The sequence below is a fragment of the Micrasema longulum genome, unplaced genomic scaffold, assembly GCF_059751315.1.
Source record: "Micrasema longulum isolate JH-2025_06_02 unplaced genomic scaffold, ASM5975131v1 h1tg003209l, whole genome shotgun sequence".
NCBI lineage: Eukaryota > Metazoa > Arthropoda > Insecta > Trichoptera > Brachycentridae > Micrasema > Micrasema longulum.
In genome coordinates this window covers 35820-56437 of record NW_028280296.1, presented here as the reverse complement: position 1 = coordinate 56437, position 20618 = coordinate 35820, and the positions used below count along the sequence as shown (strand labels likewise).

General features: G+C 33.3%; 1 protein-coding gene across 1 annotated transcript; it reads right to left on the bottom strand.

Annotated features, from left to right (window-relative positions):
- Positions 1–20597, bottom strand: mus304 (mutagen-sensitive 304). The gene is made up of 12 exons (XM_088241963.1): positions 20287–20597; positions 18432–19039; positions 17069–17169; positions 14217–14338; positions 12370–12662; positions 9776–9939; positions 9210–9459; positions 7239–7518; positions 4245–4413; positions 2850–2941; positions 1263–1418; positions 1–136 (listed from the first exon to the last, which is right to left on the bottom strand). Exons 1-12 carry the CDS (start codon positions 20405–20407, stop codon positions 15–17), a joined length of 2478 nt encoding a protein of 825 aa, XP_088098089.1. The 5' UTR covers positions 20408–20597; the 3' UTR covers positions 1–14.
- Between the last annotated feature and the right edge of the window lie 21 nt (positions 20598–20618).

Genomic DNA, 20618 nt, shown 5'->3' with positions numbered 1-20618 from the left:
TGGAGGGTTGGCGGTCAGTCTGTGATGAAGAAGTTTCGGAAACTGTCTTCCCATATGTGGGTAGCTTCCTCTGAGGGTGCCTCCAGTTCCTCGGGTGGGGGACATATGTTAGAGTTCAGAACATCCAAGGCCTCTCCTGAAAATACAGAAATATAAAAATCAATTATTATTTTCTACTACCAAAGTACTTTTTATGCGTCCGGACGGAGGAAAAATACAGTTCTGTGTGAGAAATAGAACCAAAACTCTGGGCGAGTGTTTTCGACTCGATGCTGCTCTCAAGTAAAAATCCTAAATAGATAAGATAGTGGAGATAAGTTCGCCTCATTGTGTAGTGGTTAGCGCGTTTGCCTACCGTTCTCGAGGTCCCGGGTTCGATTCCTGACAGCGTGGATGTGAAATATTGATTTTGAAAGTTGTTTAAACTGCAATGTTTCAATGTTTCTAGACTGGCACCTGAAGCGTAGTACTGATCACCCTACCTTCATGTAACACATGATCAAAATAAGCTGCATTTGGATTACCAATGCAGTGCCTTATGCACTATCAGGTGCGGAAACATGGAGAACATTTTAGCTAGTGTCCTCACTGTATAACAATTTTTACTTTAGCTAGTGTCATCACTGTATAACAATTTTTACTTTAGCTAGTGTCATCACTGTATAACAATTTTTACTTTAGCTAGTGTCATCACTGTATAACAATTTTTTACTTTAGCTAGTGTCATCACTATAACAGTTTTGTTACTGTCATCACTGCATAACATTTAACACTTTTCCAGTGTCAATTTTACAAGCGTGTTCATAACAAAAAATATTAATTTCAACATATTACAAAAGAGATGGAGAACATTTTAGAGAGGGTAATATAGAAGTCTAGGCATCTACAGAGCTTATGACCAGTCATTGGCCGGTTTAAGTGGCCACTTTACACGCTGTGTAACAGTCACCATTCTGCCCATATTTGAACATCTATAAGGAATATAGATGTTCAAATATAGGCCACTTATACCAGCCAATGACAGGTCATAAGCCCTGTGATGCCTAATATTCCGTTCTCTAAAATATTCTCCATTTCTGTTGTAATGTGTTAATTAATATTAATATTATAAGCTCCCTAGGGGGTTGAATCCAGTTCTTGTCTGCAAAAATTTTGACAAACTCAAAACACTGTTTAAAAAATATTAAGATGCGATGTGGTTGCACCAGTTCAGTACGGATAGAAAAGATGAGGAGATTATTATTTTTCTCCCGCCTACTCACGATGCTCGTCCTTGAGGTTCAGACCGTCGGAGACGCAGCTGACGATGTGCAGGAACTGCAGGAAGTCCCCGGAAGGCGGGCCTTGGTGGTCACACGACACCAGCAGCAGCAGGGAGCCCCTCAGCACACTGATGAGACGCTTGCGAAGATTCTCATCTGGACATACACGGATCATATAAAAGGGAATTGCAAAAAAATATTATAAAAATCAAAAGCATATAAAATGTAGGTGTTTAAACATAGGCAGAATGGTGAATAACAATCACAGTGTGTAAAGTGGCCACTTAAACCAGCGAATGACAGGTCATAAGCCCTGTAAATGCCTGGACTTCCATATTCCCTTTTCGAGGCGTTTGGATGTTTAAACATAGGCAGAATGGTGAATGTTACACAGTGTGTAAGGGGGCCACTTAAACCAGCCAATGACAGGTCATATGCCCTGTAAATGCCTAGACTCACATATTCCCTTTTCGAGGCGTTTGGATGTTTAAACACAGGCAAAATGGTGAATGTTACACTGTGTGTAAAGTGGCCACTTAAACCAGCCAATGACAGGTCATATGCCCTGTAAATGCCTAGACTCACATATTCCCTTTTTGAGGCGCTTTTCCCTCTCTGTTGCAACAAATTTAGATCTACAAACATTTGAACATACTCAAAACATTGTTGTTTTTAAACACTCATTATTTTTCCTACAGCCCGGTTTCAAAGCTACACAAGCTTCTTTATCAAGGTATACTTAACTAGTGGATCTTATCCTTTTTTATTTTAACAGTGATTACTAAATATTACTTCGAAACATACGGAGCTAATAAGTTAAGCCTTTTTGTCATGTTGTTCTTGTAAAGATGGGAAGTGTGAAGTGAGATGGATACGATTTTCAAAACTAGGCAGGAGTGGACTAAAGGAAAAATCGTGTATTTGGTTATTTACAAATTAAAAATTATAGTGGATGGACATTTATTAGATTCGTTTGTGCCTATTTAAATTTGATAATACATACATATTTTTTTATAAATCTCCCTTGGCAAAAAATATCAATAATCGGTTATATATTACACAAAAAAAAAATAGCATTCTTACAATTTACCAAAATATTTCAATTTTGAGGACCATTTTCAACGAGTTGTAAATAACTCACTATTAGAAAATGGAAATCAAGTTGGGGTAGATTGGGATTCGAACCTCAGACCTCCGATCTGTGAGTCCGCAACACTAGCCACGAGATCACAACCCGATTTAAATAAAATGGTAAAACTTAACAAAAGAGATTTTAATGATAATTTTGTCAAAATAGTTATTTAAATTTAGCGAGTACTTTAGGTAAAAATCCTACAAAAGGAAATTGACTGGAGATTAGTCAGTCTCATGGTGTACTAGTTATTGCGTTTGCCAGGCATTAAATAAATAAATAATTGTTTAACAATAAATATCGATTCAACGTATTGTATTTTATCATACCGTGTAGATTTTTGCTATGGTGTGAAATGGGCTAATCATGCGATATCACGCAGTGGGCTCGTGGTTTGCACGTGCACGCGGTTCAGTATCTGAGAATGTACGGTTATAAAATAAAAAGCAATTTACCGGCTATGTATTGACTGTAGGACACGTAGAGGCGAGCGCATCTGTGTAGAATCACCATAAGGCATTGGAATATACGCACAGAACAGGAGCACCTGAAATAAGTTCATTTCTTGTAACTTGGCTAGAGAAAAACCAGTAATATTATTGTAAATTGGCTTGAGTAAAACTAGTATTATTATTGTAACTTGGTTGGAAATAAAGCCAGTAGTATTATTGTAACTCGGTTGCAAGTAAAGCCAGTAATATTATTGTCACTTGGCTTGAGAAAAACCAGTAATATTATTGTAACTTGGTTGAAAGTAAAGCCAGTAATATTATTGTCACTTGGCTTGAGAAAAACCAGTAATATTATTGTAAATTGGCTTGAGAAAAACCAGTAATATTATTGTAACTTGGTTGGAAATAAAGCCAGTAACATTATTGTAACTTGGTTGAAAATAAAGCCAGTAACATTATTGTAACTTGGTTGAAAATAAAGCCAGTAATATTATTGTCACTTGGCTTGAGAAAAACCGGTAATATTATTGTAAATTGGCTTGAGTAAAACTAGTATTATTATTGTAACTTGGTTGGAAATAAAGCAAGTAATATTATTGTAACTTGGTTGAACGTAAAGCCAGTAAAATTATTGTCACTTGGTTTGAGAAAAACTAGTATTATTATTGTAACTTGGTTGGAAATAAAGCCAGTAACATTATTGTAACTTGGTTGAAAATAAAGCCAGTAATATTATTGTCACTTGGCTTGAGAAAAACCGGTAATATTATTGTAAATTGGCTTGAGTAAAACTAGTATTATTATTGTAACTTGGTTGGAAATAAAGCAAGTAATATTATTGTAACTTGGTTGAAAGTAAAGCCAGTAAAATTATTGTCACTTGGTTTGAGAAAAACTAGTATTATTATTGTAACTTGGTTGGAAATAAAGCCAGTAACATTATTGTAACTTGGTTGAAAATAAAGCCAGTAACATTATTGTAACTTGGTTGAAAATAAAGCCAGTAATATTATTGTCACTTGGCTTGAGAAAAACCGGTAATATTATTGTAAATTGGCTTGAGTAAAACTAGTATTATTATTGTAACTTGGTTGGAAATAAAGCAAGTAATATTATTGTAACTTGGTTGAAAGTAAAGCCAGTAAAATTATTGTCACTTGGTTTGAGAAAAACTAGTATTATTATTGTAACTTGGTTGGAAATAAAGCCAGTAACATTATTGTAACTTGGTTGAAAGTAAAGCCAGTAATATTATTGTAACTTAAACATCATTAACGGCATCCTTTTGTCAGTTTTGTATTTTAACTTGGCATACACAGATATTCCAGGTGTAAATTTGAACTCTGCGTGAGACAGAATAACACGCGTACATGAGACATGCCAGTGAACTCGTCATACCTGTTTTCCTGGTGCAAATACGCCCACGTGACAGACTGGTGACTGGAGCTGTGGCACAGATCCAACATGCTCTGCGCGAGACTGAATAACCTTTGTATGTGAGACATGGTTGTGAGCTTCACGGCCCAGATTTCCACCTGGCAACACAGCACTTGGAGGAAGCACGTATCTGCAAGATGTTACATCAAATTATTACGTATGAAAGAGAGTGTCATTTGATCTTCCTCTCTGTGTCATTTGTACGCTTTTAACCACTGACGTATAATAAATAGACACGTTATTCCTATACTAGCTGCATCAAAGATATAGCAAATATTGCATTGCCCCATAACAATTTGAAAGAAAGAGATATCAAATCACGATGCATATGTAAATATTAACATATTACAACAGAGATGAAGAACATTTTAAAGAAGGTAATATAGAAGTCTAGGCGTCTACAGTCATTGGCTGGTTTAAGTGGCCACTTTACACACCGTGTAACGTTCACCATTCTGCCCATATTTGAACATCTACATTCCTTCAATTCTTTCACAAACTTCACAAACATCAACAGTTGAATCAGATGAAAGTGGCCACTTAAACCAGCCAATGACAGGTCATAAGCCCTGTAGATTCCTAATATTCCCTTCCCTAAAATGTTCTCCATTATTAAATTAACATATTGTTGTAATATGTTAATTTTAACAGCTCCCTAGGGGGTTGAATCCAGTCGCTGTCTACAAAAATTTGGACAAACTCAAAATATTGTTGATAAAGGACCTGGTCCATGAAGATGCATTAAAGTTTCAGGCATTGCCTAGTATGTAGGTGAAATAATTCTATGATATGAATCTCACTCGCATAAATAAAGGTTTCAGCTCTTTAACTTCACAAACATCAACATATGAAAGAATTGAAGTAATATAGATGTTCAAATATGGGCAGAATGGTGAACGTTACACAGTGTGTAAAGTGGCCACTTAAACCAGCCAATGACAGGTCATAAGCCCTGTAGATGCCTTGACTTCTATATTACCTTCTTTAAAATGTTCTTCATCTCTGTTGTAAAATGTCAATGTTAATAATTAGGTTTATCTTCGTTTTCTTTTAGTTTTAAAGCTGATTTTATATATTAATGTTGATTTGTGTTTCAAGCATTGTATTAAAAAAAATTAATTAAAATAGCATTATATCAATTCATTAGTTAACCCACAGAAAATTTGTTGATAATGATCCTTAAGATAAAAATAACTTTATTTAATTTACTTACATATAACTTTGAATTATCTATCCTTACCTCTGTTCTGTATAAATACATTTAACTCTTTAATAAAGATACCAGTCTCGAAGATGTCGCGAAAGCGATGAAACCGGTCACTGGATATTCCAAATTTGTGGATTAAAGTATCACTCGTGTTTTATTTATATAATAAATTAAAATAAAATTATAACAATATATATATATATATATATATATTTTTTTAATAAGCTAAAAAAATACAGTTAAAGGTTTAAAGCAGCCAGGTACATAATGTTATGAAATACAATATGAACAGAATATTGAGTTCTATTTGATAAGGAACATATACATTGATATTTAAAATTTACAAGACTCACGCTAAAGACATCGATGTTGTTAGCATATTGGTTGGCGAGTACATGCATCCGCATTACTGGCGAATTCGCGCTGTAATTGGTCGACGATGGACCGCAGTAGAACAGAGTGTTACATCGGGTAACCCGACCAGGCACTCGCACATTAATCAAATTGATAAGTTCACAACAATCGAACATCGACATTATTATTTTAAACAAAAAAAGCGAGTCATTTAATTTTCGTCTGTTTTCTAATGTTTGGATGTTTAAATAATCATTTAAGTATGAGTAATTTATGTATTCAATCGGTATACTTAATTTAAAATTGATAAAACGCAAAAATTTATGCTGAACTCTTCCGATGTCCTTAACATGAACCCTGTAATGCGGTGACCATATAACTGGGTTATACTCGAGTTGACTTCGCACTAGGGCAATATACAATGTTTTCATTATGTTTATAGACTCAAAATCCCGTATCGTTCGCAGCAAAAATCCCAAGGTTCTCATGCTCTTATTTGTAATGTTTTGTGTGTTTAATAAAACTCAGTTTTTCGTCAAAAAGAATACCTAAGTCTGTCATCTCTGTAACTTTTTCTAATGGTGAAGAATTTATTTTATACGTGAAAACGATGGGATTCCTGTTGCGGCAGAATGTCATAATTGTGCATTTTTTAATATTAAGAAATAAATTATTTTTTTTACACCAATTATACAAATTATTAATATTTGATTGCAGAGTTTCACAATGATAAATGTCCGATATTTTTTTTAATATTTCAATATCGTCCGCAAAAAGCAAAACTTCGACATCACGGAAACAGGATGTAATGTCATTTACGAACATTAGAAAAAGAACATAAAAATAAAACTTTTATTTTATTGGTTGGTTGGAAGAAATTGCCATTTGGCAATAAGCCCGCCAATGTACAAATAACATTATGTACAAAAAGTTAAATAAAAAATAGCGGCTCTAGCAACCGAGCATCGCTTCCCGATGCCAAATTTGATGCAAATAATTCCAAAAAACAAAATGCGCAACACTCTTTCCTCTATCGTTCTTGCTCTAACTATAATGCTTTTTTTCCATCTATTGATATATTTAATACGCCCCTTAATTTATTTAAAAATAAATCAGGACTCATTCTTTCTGGCTGCGATACGATCCCACTTGCTGTTTAACGATGCTCATACTTACACACCTGAACACTTACTCCCACACAAATACACACAAACTCACCTCTACACTTACTCTCATACAAATACACACAAACACATCCTTTTATTGTACCACAATTTGATATGTATGATTTTTATTTAGAAACTTTGCTGGTCTGTCTTTAAGCCGTATCTTTTTTACGCTATTATATCATTGTCGACTGTTTGTTTCTTTAAAATAAATAAATAAAAACTTACCAGAATTGTACATGGCCACGCCTTGGGAATAATCCAGCTCCATGTTGTTGGCGTCTGAATTATTACAAAATCTCTGAAGGAACGTTCTGCTCGGCGATAAATATTGTATCAGGTTCAATATTTCTGTTAACGCCACAACGCCGGGTCGCAGGAACACCATTTCTTTTACGAATTCAAATATCTTGTCATAGACGATTTCTTTATTTTGTATTTTGTCTATGCTCCGGTTGACGACCGTGGCCATCGCCGTCAGGAGGCCGGGGTACGAATGAGAACAGCTCTGAAATCGAAAAAAGGATCAACAGACGAAGAAAGAAAGGCGAATCACCAAACCACCAAACACCTTGAGACCGACTAATCTCCAGTCGATTTTCTTTTGCTGGATTTTTACCTGAGTACTCGCTGAGTTAAAAAAATGTTTTTGATAAAATTATCATTAAAATATCTTTTGTTTAGTTTTACTATATTATTTGAATTTGGCTGTGGTCCCGTGGCTAGCGTTGCGGACTCACAGATTAGAGGTCCGAGGTTCGAACCCCACTCTACCCAAACACGATTACCATTTTTTAGTAGTGAATTATTTACAACTCTTAAATAGCGTCTAGAATTTTGAAATTAAATTCGAATATTGAAATTAAATTCAAACTTTGAAATAAATTTCGAATCTTCAAATTAAATTCGAATTTTCAAATTAAATTCAATTTTTTAAATTAAATTCGAAATTTTTATTTAAATTCGAATTTTTAAATTAAATTCGATTTTTAAATTAAATTGAATTTTTTAAATTAAATTCGAAATTTTAAATTAATTTCGAATTTTTGAATTAAATTCGTATTTTTAAATTAAATTCGATTTTTAAATTAAATTCTATTTTTAAATTAAATTCGATTTTTTAATTTAAATTCGAATTTTTAAATTAGGTTCGATTTATTTAATTAAATTCGATTTTTAAATTAAATTCGATTTTTAAATTAAATTCGAATTTTTAAATTAAATTCGATTTTTTAAAATTAAATTCGAAATTTCATATTAAATTCTAATTTTTACATTAAATTCGAATTTTCAAATAAGATTCGATTTTTAAATTAAATTCGAATTTTTAAATTAAATTCGATATATTTCATTTTAATTCGAATTTTTAAATTAAGTTCGATATTTAAATTAAATTCGAATTTTTAAATTAAATTCGATTTTTTAAATTAAATTCGAAATTTCAAATTAAATTCTAATTTTTACATTAAATTCAAATTTTCAAATAAAATTCTTCTTTAAATTAAATTCGATTTTTTAAATTAAATTCGATATATTTTATTTTAATTCGAATTTTTAAATTAAATTCGATTTTTAAATTAAATTCGAATTTTTAAATTAAATTCGATATATTTTATTTTTATTCGAATTTTTAAATTAAATTCGATTTTTAAATTAAATTCGAATTTTTGAAATTAAATTCGATTTATTTTATTTTAATTCGAATTTTTAAATTAAATTCGATTTTTTAAATTAAATTCGATTTTTTAAATTAAATTCGAAATTTCAAATTAAATTCTAATTTTTACATTAAATTCTAATTTTCGAAAGTTGATTAAACTAACTAGAATAAGAAGTAGCCGGATGAATCTCACCCACATTCCCATTCCTATTCCGCACCTAATGGTGCATAGGGCACTGTATTGGTACACCAATCGCAGCGTATCTTGATAATTTTTGTTACATGAAGGTAATATGATTAGCCTTACGCTTCAGGTACCAGTCCAGGGACTATGACATGTTCTAGTGTGAAAACACCCTTTTAAATAAATATTTCGTAACCGCCATGTCGGGAATCGAACCCGAAACCTCTTGCATGGTAGGCAAACGTGCTGACCATTACACCACGAGGCCGAATTATCAGTGAAAATGGCCATATGAACAAATGTGTATTTTGGATCTATCCAGAATGCTAGGCAAACGAGATTTTCAAATACTCACAATATATCCGATCTTCTTAAGGATGGCGATAAAAAGATCGATGAGGCCGTCCGAGTCATCTTTTCTTTTATCATAGGCATTGTAAAACGGCAATGTTTTAACGAAATCTTCCGATATGTACGTGTTCAAGTCCTCTGTATTATGGAGACCGAAAACAAGGTCGGGGACAACCGTAACTCGGTCACAAACCGTCGCCGCGACGGCCAATAGGCGCCTGGCATCGATGGCTTGCTCATTTTTACTCCAGGGTCTGAAAGAAAATAGTGTTGATTTCACCATCGGTGTAATGTCTTTTTGTGGTCTCAATTTGTTGCAACAGAGAGGGAAAACATTTTTGAGAAGGTAAATGGAAATCTAGGCATTTACAGGGCTTATGAATTCGTATATATTCTCAATTATAGAACTCCACCATCTTTCATAAATTATATAAAATAAGTGTGTAAAATCTATTTAGGTAATAATAAATATTAAGTTTAGTGAAAGATGAGAATAAAGATTGATCATAAATAGATAAAATTAAAAACGAGTTAATCTAGTTGCTTGATGAATAAAAACTTAATAAAAACCTTTGGTTGAACAATTCTCTTTTATGGATTGTGTCAGGAGGTAGCGCCATGATCTCTAAATATTTTTCATCCATTTCTCTAAGTGTTTGCGATGTGACTTTGCCGGCCAGGCCCTCCAATTGTTTCAAAGTCCTCGATAGATATTCCCGGGCGATGAGGAGGATCTGTGAAATTCAACCGATAAATTAATTGCTAAATTTAATCATTACTGGGACAAGTAAAATTCAATATCCCGACTCGTAGATTGAGAAACAATGAAGTACTGTTCATCGATCAGCATAGAACAAACTATGGCCTAAATTCTCCAATGACCCGCCTTTGTCGTATTGTTAACTCAAGACAGGATCTGGACTTTTTTGGTTTAAGTTTACAACGATTTAAACGAGCACTACATAAATAGTCCAGATCTTGTCTCGATGTCCCTTATGTTTGTCAATGCTTCTTTCTTTTTTCTTTAAATGTTTTAAACTATTCTTTTATTGTAATATTTAAACCTTATAAATTGTATACATGGACAATGTCCGTTAATAAATAAATAAATAAATAAATTTAGACATAAGAAAAACTACAAGTTTTCATTTTTTTTTTACAACACATAGGCGAACTATCGCACCATTTCTTCGTAGGGGTAGGCAGACAGAATAGAACAGAATCGACTAGTGGGTAGTTATGTTATTCATATTTAAATTTATTTCAACAGAGAGGGAAAACATTATTGAGAAGGTATATGGACGTCTAGGCATTTACAGGGCTTATGACCTGTTATTGGCTGGTTTAAGTGGCCACTTTACACATTGTGTAACATTTTACCATTCTGCCCATATTTGAACATCCACATTTCCTCAACTCTTCCATCTGTTGACTTTTGTGAAGTAAAAGAGCTGAAACCTTTATCGCGCGGGTGAGATTCATCCGGCTGAACCAAATCACCCACTAGGCAACGCCTGAAAACAATTTTCAAATTTTTATACTTCTTCTTTTACCAGGTAGTAATTCAACAATGTTTGATTATGTCCAAATGGACAACTCCCTAGGGAGGAAATCCAGCCAGTCTGCAAGCATTTGGACATAATCTTGAGTATCTTGATAATGTTGAGTTATGTTATTGTTTACTTTGCATAAAAATGTCTGCCTAAAAACAGGTTGTACCTAGTAAGGCAGACTATATATATATTTATATTTTTGTATAATTTAAAAAGCACAATTTTTGTGAAAATCACCTCAAGGGCGCTGTACAATAAATAAATATCCCAGCACGTCTTGCAGCTACAGAGCCCTTGGACGATTGGGATTCTAATTCCTCGTCTCCAATTATGATATATAGGAGCTAGATTACAGCACGTCTTGCAGCTACAGAGCGCATGGACATTAAGTAATCTAGCCCCTATTTGCATTTCTTTATTTTATTTTATGTGACAATAAAGTTTAGAGTTTAAGTGATATTTTAAAAAACTATATAAAAAACAAATTTATTAAAATAGAAGTAAGATTACAACAAGTCTTGCAGCTACTGAGTGCATGGACGGTTGGAATTATAGACCCCATTGATTTAATTGAGATATTTAGTAGTTGATAATATTTACCTATTGAAGCAGCTACTATTATTGTGGATAATGTATAAAGCGCCATTTTTGTGAAAATCACTTCAAGGGCGCTTTACAATATCCCAACACGTCTTGCAGCTACATAGCGCATTGACATAATCTAGAGAAATCTATTGCCTAAACCATGTAGTAGAATAAAGAAACCGTATTTTTTGTTAGTAAACAGTGATTGTTATTATTTTTAATTATATACAATATTTTGAGTTTGTCCAAATTTTGTAGACAAGGACTGGATTCAATTCCCTGGGGAGCTGTTAATATTATCATACTACAACAGAGATGAAGAACATTTTAGAGAAGGGAATATAGAAGTCTAGGCATCTACAGGGCTTACGACCTGTCATTGGCTGATTTAAGTGGCCACTTTACACACAGTGTAACATTCACCATTTCGCCCATATAAAATAAATCACGGTTCGCCACTGGTAAAAACAACAACAAACAAACCATCACGCCGTTTCCCCGTAAGGGTAGGCAGAGAGGATAGAACGCCACAACACTCTATCTTTGCATACAGATCTCGCTTCCTCTACATTCATACATCTTCTCATGCACGCGCGCCGATTATTCCGACTTTAGACATGTCCATCTTTAAGTATTTGTTGGATTTGGTCATGCCATGTCTTTCTCGGTCTTCCTCTATTTCTGCATCCATCAACATTCGCATTGTAAATATTCTTAGCCGTTCTCTCGCTGTCCATTCGTTCTACATGTCCAAACCAGCGCAGAGCTCCTTTCTTGATTTTGTCGATAATACTTGTCTCAGCCTTACATAATAATGTACGGATCTCGACATTTGTGCATCTATCGTACATAGTTTTACCACACATTCGCCTGAGAGATCGCATTTCGACAGCATTCAGCTTACTTTCATCCCTGTTTTTCCAAGTCCATACTTCGCTCCCATACATCAGGGATGGGGCGCCACTGGTAGATACTATTTATTATTCAAGTATGTTTTTTTAATTTAATGATAACATTTAGTCGAACCTTTAATGAATGTTGAATTGCAAATCTTCTATTCAATTCATCTTCCGGAATCTCCATCAATTTTGAAATATCGCCATAGACACTAGTAAAGTCCATGTTCGTCTCCGTTATTTCTGGCACTCGGTTCGTATATTTTCTATTACCGAACTCATTCAAAATCCTTTTCCTTATGGACGAAAAGCTGGAATGTTCCACGAAGAGAGATTCTTTGTTCGAACTGAACACGATCGGCATTTCTTTAGAAGTTGTGTGGTGGAAAATGTCTTTTGGAACTTCTTCGAGAATCGGGTACCCTAAAAATGAAAAATGAAAACAATTCAAATCTGTCATTCATTCATCGTTACCTTTCCGCACCTAATGTAAATAATTTACTCACCTTAAATATTTAAAAAAACAAATTCATCTGCTTCAGTATCACAAAAAAAACAGAACAAGAAAATTTTTCACTCAGGATTCATTTGTGCATACCTAATACTTTGTGCAAACGTGAAAATTTAGAACAAGTAAATTACTTAGGGGTCATAATAGATTCTAAACTTAGTTTTAAAGATCAAATTATAGAAATATCCACTATAATGTAGACAAAAAGGTCCATAACCTTTTGCCAGAATCGTGGAAAGATGGGAGTGTTGTCAAGTTACAATAATTTTGTAATTAAACATGTAAACTATTTTGTATTTATTTATCTGAAAATAATTAAAAAGAAACAATTTACAATACCGCTATTGAACCTGTAGCAATTGCACAGAAATCTTTAATCCAAGTAATTTTTAAACAAACATTTCGCTATCCAAGTGACTTGCTCTTCAAACAATTCAGAGCACTGAATATTATTCAACAGTATACTATATTGAGAACGGTTGTGGTTACACGCATAAATAGAGACATTTACCCAAGCGTCAACCACAATTATAATACAAGATACTCTAATAGGGATCTGATACTAAGTGAAGGGGTCAACACTGTTCTGGCATCGAGACAACACTATTACGTGGGCAAAAAGGTCCATAACCTTTTGCCAGAATCGTGGAAAGACGGGAGTGTTGTCAAGTTGCGGAAGGTGTTGACCTCGCTCTTTCATGACATTGGTCGTAGGGAGTCAGAAAAGTTGATGCATGCCACGGATTGGAGAACCTTACTGGATGTCAAAAATAAAATATAAAAAATAAGGAATAATTAAAAAAATAAAATATTTATAGATGACAACCATGAAGTTTCGCATAAATAAATTGTCTATGTTTTTATGAATGTATGTATGTGTATGCGCATGGGTGTATGTACGTGTGTGTGTATGTACATGTGTATATTTATATATATGTGTGTATATATGTGTATGTCTGTATGTATATGAATCAAAATGTGTATCCGAATAAGTTTATATTTTGTTTGTCTGTGCTCTATATTAATTTGTTAACTATTATAATATATTAAAATGTAATTGCCTAGCTTGGAACGGGGTATGTACCCTTGTTAGCTGGGCAAAGTGAACATGGAATTGTATTTTGATAAAGAGTGTGAATAATTAAATAAAAAAAAAAATTTAAAAAAAATACGGAAATCAGCTTACATTTATAAAAGCCTAAGAAATATTTAAACAAATTGACTTTGCTTTTTTTTTTACAATATATATACATATAAGGGCGGGCATATTGCCTTAAGGCAATTTCTTCCTAACTACCCAAACCGTTCAGTTTGAGAAAATTATAAATACATGGACATATTGAAGCTAACAATTTTATACAAAAATTAAAAACAAAGATTAGCAAAATAAAAAAATTAACACTATACTATGAAGAGAGGAGAGGGGATGGGAAGGAAAGAAGAAGGAGGATATTTTATACACTTACGACAAACAGTGTTAGTTTTGAGTCGGAGAAGTCTTGCAACATCCGTCTGAGTTGCTCCGTCCGTCACATTATGTTTCACCTCGCTGACATCCATCTTCGATGTATTCATCTTTTGACTGAAACTGGAATATAAAAGGTTTTGTGATATTTTTAATGTCGATAAATTCAAGAGCAAAAAAAATACTACCGTACATTCACGGAGACTGGACCGCTGTGCACGTGCAAACTACGAGCCTACTGCGTGATATCGCATGATTGGCCTATTTTACTCCACGGAAAAAATCTACGCGGCATGATGAAATATAATACAGTGGATCGATATTTATTGTTTTACAATTATTTACTAATTTAATGCCTGGCAAATGCAATAACCAGTACACCATGAGACCGACTAATCTCCAGTCAATTTTCTTTTCCAGGATTTTTACCTTAACTTAAATAACGTATAAAATATTTATTTGGATAACCAACAGCTATAATTATCTTATATATATAACAAAACAAATAACCAATAAGCTAATTACAGGTTTTCACAAGTAGCATCACAGTAAGTTAAAAAAGATTCTCGAACATAAAATGAATAGTAAATAATAAATGTAAATTCAAAAGAAAATAAAAAATACTACGAATTATTTCGAAAGCAAACACAGTACGCCATTAAGATTATTTGCGAATAAAACTATGTTTAATGATTTATTTATTACATTAAAATTATTAAAAGTTCGTTATTAATATGAATTTTGCCTATAATTAGATGAAACAAGATTTTACTATTATATTTGAATCGGGTCGTGGTCCCGAGGCTAGTGTTGCGGACTCACGGATCCGAGGTCCGAGGTTCAATCCCCACCCTACCCCAAATTGATTTCCATTTTCTAATAGTGAGTTATTTACAACTCGTTGGAAATGGTCACCAAAATTATAAGAACGCTAATATTTATCTTTTTTTAAATAATATATTGACCAAGTCGATATTTTTATTAAAGTCATCAACTACGAAATTTTATAAAAAATAAATAAAAATATAAATATTATCAAATTTAAATCATCATCATCATTCCCTTTCCGCACCTTATGGTGCATAGGGCACTGCATTGGTAAATCAATTGCAGCATATCTTGATCATGTTTGTTACATGAAGGTGAGTTGATCAGTCTTACGCTTCAGGTGCCAGTCCAATTATAATTTATATAGCGCCGTTTTTGTGAAAATCTCCTCAAGGGCGCTGTACAGTAAATAAGTATCCCAGCACGTCTTGAAGCTACAGAACGCATGGGCAGTATAAAATCTAGCCCCTATTTACATTTTTTTATTTGACAAAGAAGTTTAGATTTAAGTGATATTTTAAAAAATTAAATAAAAATAAAATTTAAAAAAATAGAAGTTAGATTACAACAAGTCTTGCAGCTACTGAGCGCATGGTCGGTTGGAATTCTAAGCCCCATTTACTAAATTGAGATATTTAATAGTTGATAACAGGTAGAATACTGTACTCCTATTTGGTCACCTTACTATAATGTAAGTATTAATAGACTAGAAAGGGTCCAACCAAAATTTTTTAAGCAGGTCGACTACCGGTTAAACATTAACCTTTCTAATAATACTGAAAGTATGCAGTACCATGGAATAAACTCTCTTAAAAATCGAAGAATAATGTTGGACCAGTTATTTTTATTCAAATTAATTAATAACAAAATTGATTCTCCTAACCTACTAGAAAGACTTCCATTCCGGGTGCCATCTAGACCGACAAGACAAAATCTTTTGTTTTACACTGAAAACGCGTCAACAAACTATTTTAAACAATCTACAATACCTAGAATATGCGACCAATATAACAATATATTTACTGAGGCTGATATTTTTTGTGACAATGTATGTAAATTTAGGTCAAAAATTATAGAAATTTTGAGAGAAGCAGACATTTAACATTATTATTATATAAATATTTTTTCATTTCGTTACTTTTACATTTATTATATTGAACATAATTTAAATTATTGTATTAAGTGTAAACAATTTTTTTGGTGTGTGCATGAGTTTCTTACTCTAATATACAAAGAAATTGGCAATATATGTGTACATACTGTTTGTTTACCTAATAAAATAAATAAATAAATAAATAACATTTACCTATTGAAGCAGCTACTATTATTGTGCATAATGTATATAGCGCCATTTTCGTGAAAATCACCTCAAGGGTGCTTTTTCCCAACACGTCTTGCAGCTACATAGTGCATTGACATAACCTAGAGAAATCTATTGCCTAAACCATGTAATATCAGCAGTTATCTGCTAATTTTTGTATTGTCCCAACGTTCTGCCCTGCGCGGTCGAGGCTGCTCGCTACAGAACGCATGGACAATATAAAATCTAGCCCCTATTTACATTTTTTTATTTGACAAAGAAGTTTAGATTTTAAGTGATATTTTTAAAAATTAAATAAAAAACAAATTGATAAAAATAGAAGTTAGATTACAACAAGTCTTGCAGCTACTAAGCGCATGGTCGGTTGGAATTCTAAGCCCCATTTACTAAATTGAGATATTTAATAGTTGATAACATTTACCTATTGAAGCAGCTACTATTATTGTGCATAATGTATATAGCGCCATTTTTGTGAAAATCACCTCAAGGGTGATTTACAATATCCCAACACGTCTTGCAGCTACACAGTGCATCTAGAGAAATCTATTGCCTAAACCATGTAATATCAGCAGTTATCTGCTAATTTTTGTATTGTCCCAACGTTCTGCCCTGCGCGGTCGAGGCTGCTCGAGGAGCTGGGACAAGACAATATTGTCTTATCCATTGTAAATGACGCTTTAATGATAAATCTTCCAAGACATTACCTCGGCCATTTGTTTCTAGTGGCTGCGACGGGTTCCGTGAGTTTGATTTTGCTATTTTCCAGTAATCTGCACCTTTCCTTCAAATTGGATTCCTCTAAACCCTGAAAATATTTATTATTTGACACACGTTTTTTATTACAGACAGAATAAGTGTTTTTATAGCAATAATTTCAAATTCAAATGAATTCTTACCACAATCATTTGTGAATTTTTATGTGAGACAGCGTGGGACGAGATAAAATACTTATTTTGCTGTTGATTTGCATAGTTCAAACTATGCCAAATACTCACCTATTCCACGGCTCCACATGTTAGCGGACAAACATGGTAACTAAGGTTTATTTAATTTATCTTTATACAAATTAAAATCATTACTTTTAAATCACTTCTTTTCTAAATTATAAAAATGTACTAAGTGTTATACTTGTTTTACTGTTTATGCTATGATACATCGCCTCTGTTACTTCAATACTTTTAATATTTAAACTATTTATTTATTGTTAATTTGTTGCATACCTATGTTATAATTTTTTGTTTAATTTTCCTTTATTATTTCTTTATTTTCTGCTGATATCATTTTATTTATTTTATGTATCTTATGTATCTAAACGGAGTTTTAGTCCCAACACTTATGCAGGGAAGTGAAACATGGAACTGGCAGAGGAAGGATGAAAGTCGAGTGAACTCGGTTGAAATGCGATCTCTTAGAGGAATGTGTGGGAAATCAATGTATGACAGGATTACGAATGATGAAATCAGGCGAGAGTGTAAATCTGAGACAAGTATAATTGATAAGATAAGGAAAGGGTATCTGAGATGGTTTGGTCACGTAGAACGAATGGACGACGAAAGAATGGTAAAACAAGTATATATGGCAAAAATGAACGGCAACGTTAGACGAGGACGACCAAGGAAGACGTGGCATGATCAGATAAACCAAAATCTTAAGTCTGGTCATGTCAAAAGCAGACAGAACCGAAGGGCATGTATGACAAGATGTATGAATGTGGAAGAGGCTAGGATTGTATGCCAGGATAGACGTGTGGCGGTCCATTCTCTCTGCCTACCCCTACGGAGAAATGGCGTGATGGTAGTAGTAGTAGTAGTAGTAGTAATGTATCTATATTTTCTATACTTGTGTACAGGAGTTTTGTTTCATTTTATACATATAATTGTTTTTCAATATTATTATATAATTTGTCAAAGGCGTAAGCTGTCAAAATAAATAAATAAATGAATAAAATTACAAATAACTAAATCCGAATTAAGTTCATCAATGCACTGTTGTTGAGTTAATTCACATCGAAAGTTGTAAAAAATAATCGCACAAAAACTAATTATTTTTGTAAATAAAACGACATACCTTAAATTCAATTTTTGCCTTTAAACTCTGATTTTCCCTTTCCAATTTCAACATTTTTTCATTCCAAACCATCTGTTTGTTTTCTTCTATTTTCAAACGTTGCATTCTCGCCGAATCCGCCTGATTCTGGGCGTTTTTAATTTGCGTTCTCAAAATGGACACCTCCCCCTCTTTGAGCAGGTACTTGTCTGTCAACATTTCGTGTTCGTGCTTCAGTTTGTCGTTGGCAACCTTGGCAACACGCAATTCCTTAATCAAATGTTGAAATTGCCCATCTATGACGTTGTTTGATTTATGGGATGGCCCAGGTGCAGAAAACTCGCTTCTAAATTCAAAAACATCCGTATTTTTATCCATGGTTTTAAGTTCGAATTTTGCGGGCGGTTTTTTGAAGACGCTTGTAAAATTGTCGGAAGTTGGTGTCTGCGAGGTTCCTTGTTTTTCGAAAACGACCGACTTTTGCGTCGAGGTTAACGGCGGCTTCATGCAGAGAGTGTAGTTGGCGATTAATGACATGTCGCACTGTTCGGCTTGCTCGCAGACTTGGCTCGCGAGGAGAAGTATTTCATCGTTTTCGTCTCCCCAAATGTCGTCGTCTTCCAGGGCATCTTAAAAAATCCAATTCAAAATGATTATTTATCGGCACTAGAAATGTGTAAAATGTTATACAGTGATGACACTAGAAAAGGTAAAAAATGTTATATAGTGATGATACTAGTAAAATTATAAAAATGTTGTACAGTGATGACACTGGCAAAGGTAAAAAATGTCATGCTGTGATGACACTAGTTAAAGTAAAAAATGTTATACAGTGATGACACTAGCAAAGGTAAAAAAAGAATACAGTTATGACACTTTTTTTTTTTAATAACATTGTGCGTACATTTATCGGGGACAGAGACAAAGTTTATAGTGACACAATCAGGAACGACCCATGTCTGTGAACTTGCCTCGACTTGCTGGAAAATCCACATTGAGTCGGGGTATTATTATACAGTAATGACACTCATTATCATTACCATACCCACACTCAGTGATGCATAGGGCACTGAATTGGCACTTCAATTCAACCATATTTAGATCATTTTTGTGGAAACAAAAATGCCTACTTGTGTCATGAAAACGTGTAAAAACCGTTTGGATTATCACTGTAAAAAGGATTGTGTAACTTTCCATCCGTTAATACTTGTTCACGAGTATTAAACTTAAAACTTAAAAGCTTAAAACAATCGCACAGTTGGCCCATTTCATACTACGGTTTGCCGTTTGCCAATTATTTACTTATTTAATGCCTGGCAAACGCAATAACCAGTACACCATGAGACCGACCAATCTCCAGTCGATTTTGACCTGAGAGTACTCGCTGAATTTAAATAACGATTTTGATAAAATTATCATTAAAATATCTTTTGTTAAGTTTTGCTATATTATTTCAATCGATTAACCGGGGCGTTTTTATTGATATTTTTATCAAAATCATTTACTATGGAGTTTTATAAAAAAAAACAAAATACATACTTAAACTTTATCAAATTTAAATAGGTACAAACGAATCTAATAAATGTCAATCCACTATAATTTTACCGTGCCGTTTAGATTTAAATGACATGTTTGTGTGAAATAGGCTATTCTCCGTCGGATATCAAACGGCTGGTTTGCTTATTCGGAAATTCTTATAATAATGAACAGACTTTAGTAACTATGGGTACATTTTCGTGCATTTTTTTTACTCTAGGGCATGTCTATGTATAGTATGTCAATTGTACAGGTAAATAAACGCGATAAAGTACAGGTTGGTTGCAAACGTAATAGAAAAAAGTATTTAAAGTTAGGTAGTTATAACAAATATAATTACTCTGAGTTGTAGAAGCATTCACGGCATAGTTTGTTGACGGTAGACTCTGTGAGTTGGGGAAAGAATTAAGCTTCGGCTTCTTAGTTTCGTTGTACTGCTGTTCGGCTTGACGTTTCGACATTTTGCAATGTAAAACTACGCGATTGTAATAAAAATATTAAAGGATATCATAAACACAACATTCACCAATAAAAATAACACGAAAACATAATATACTCAATATATGGGCAAAGGAATATGACATTATTTATATTACAGTTTGCACATTTCAAAATTTTTGACAGTTCTTCAATTTTTCACTCGGTCCCGCCAGATTTATTGCCACAGTAAAG

Bases quoted from the DNA above. Each gene is read 5' to 3' on its own strand.
- mus304 (XM_088241963.1), bottom strand. From the start codon at position 20,407: ATGTCGAAACGTCAAGCCGAACAGCAGTACAACGAAACTAAGAAGCCG. The intron at 12,663-14,216 runs GTAAGTGTATAA...TTTCATTTTTAG, and splicing joins CAAAACTAACACTGTTTGTC to GGTACCCGATTCTCGAAGAA. The intron at 2,942-4,244 runs GTATGACGAGTT...AACTTATTTCAG, and splicing joins TATTTGCACCAGGAAAACAG to GTGCTCCTGTTCTGTGCGTA.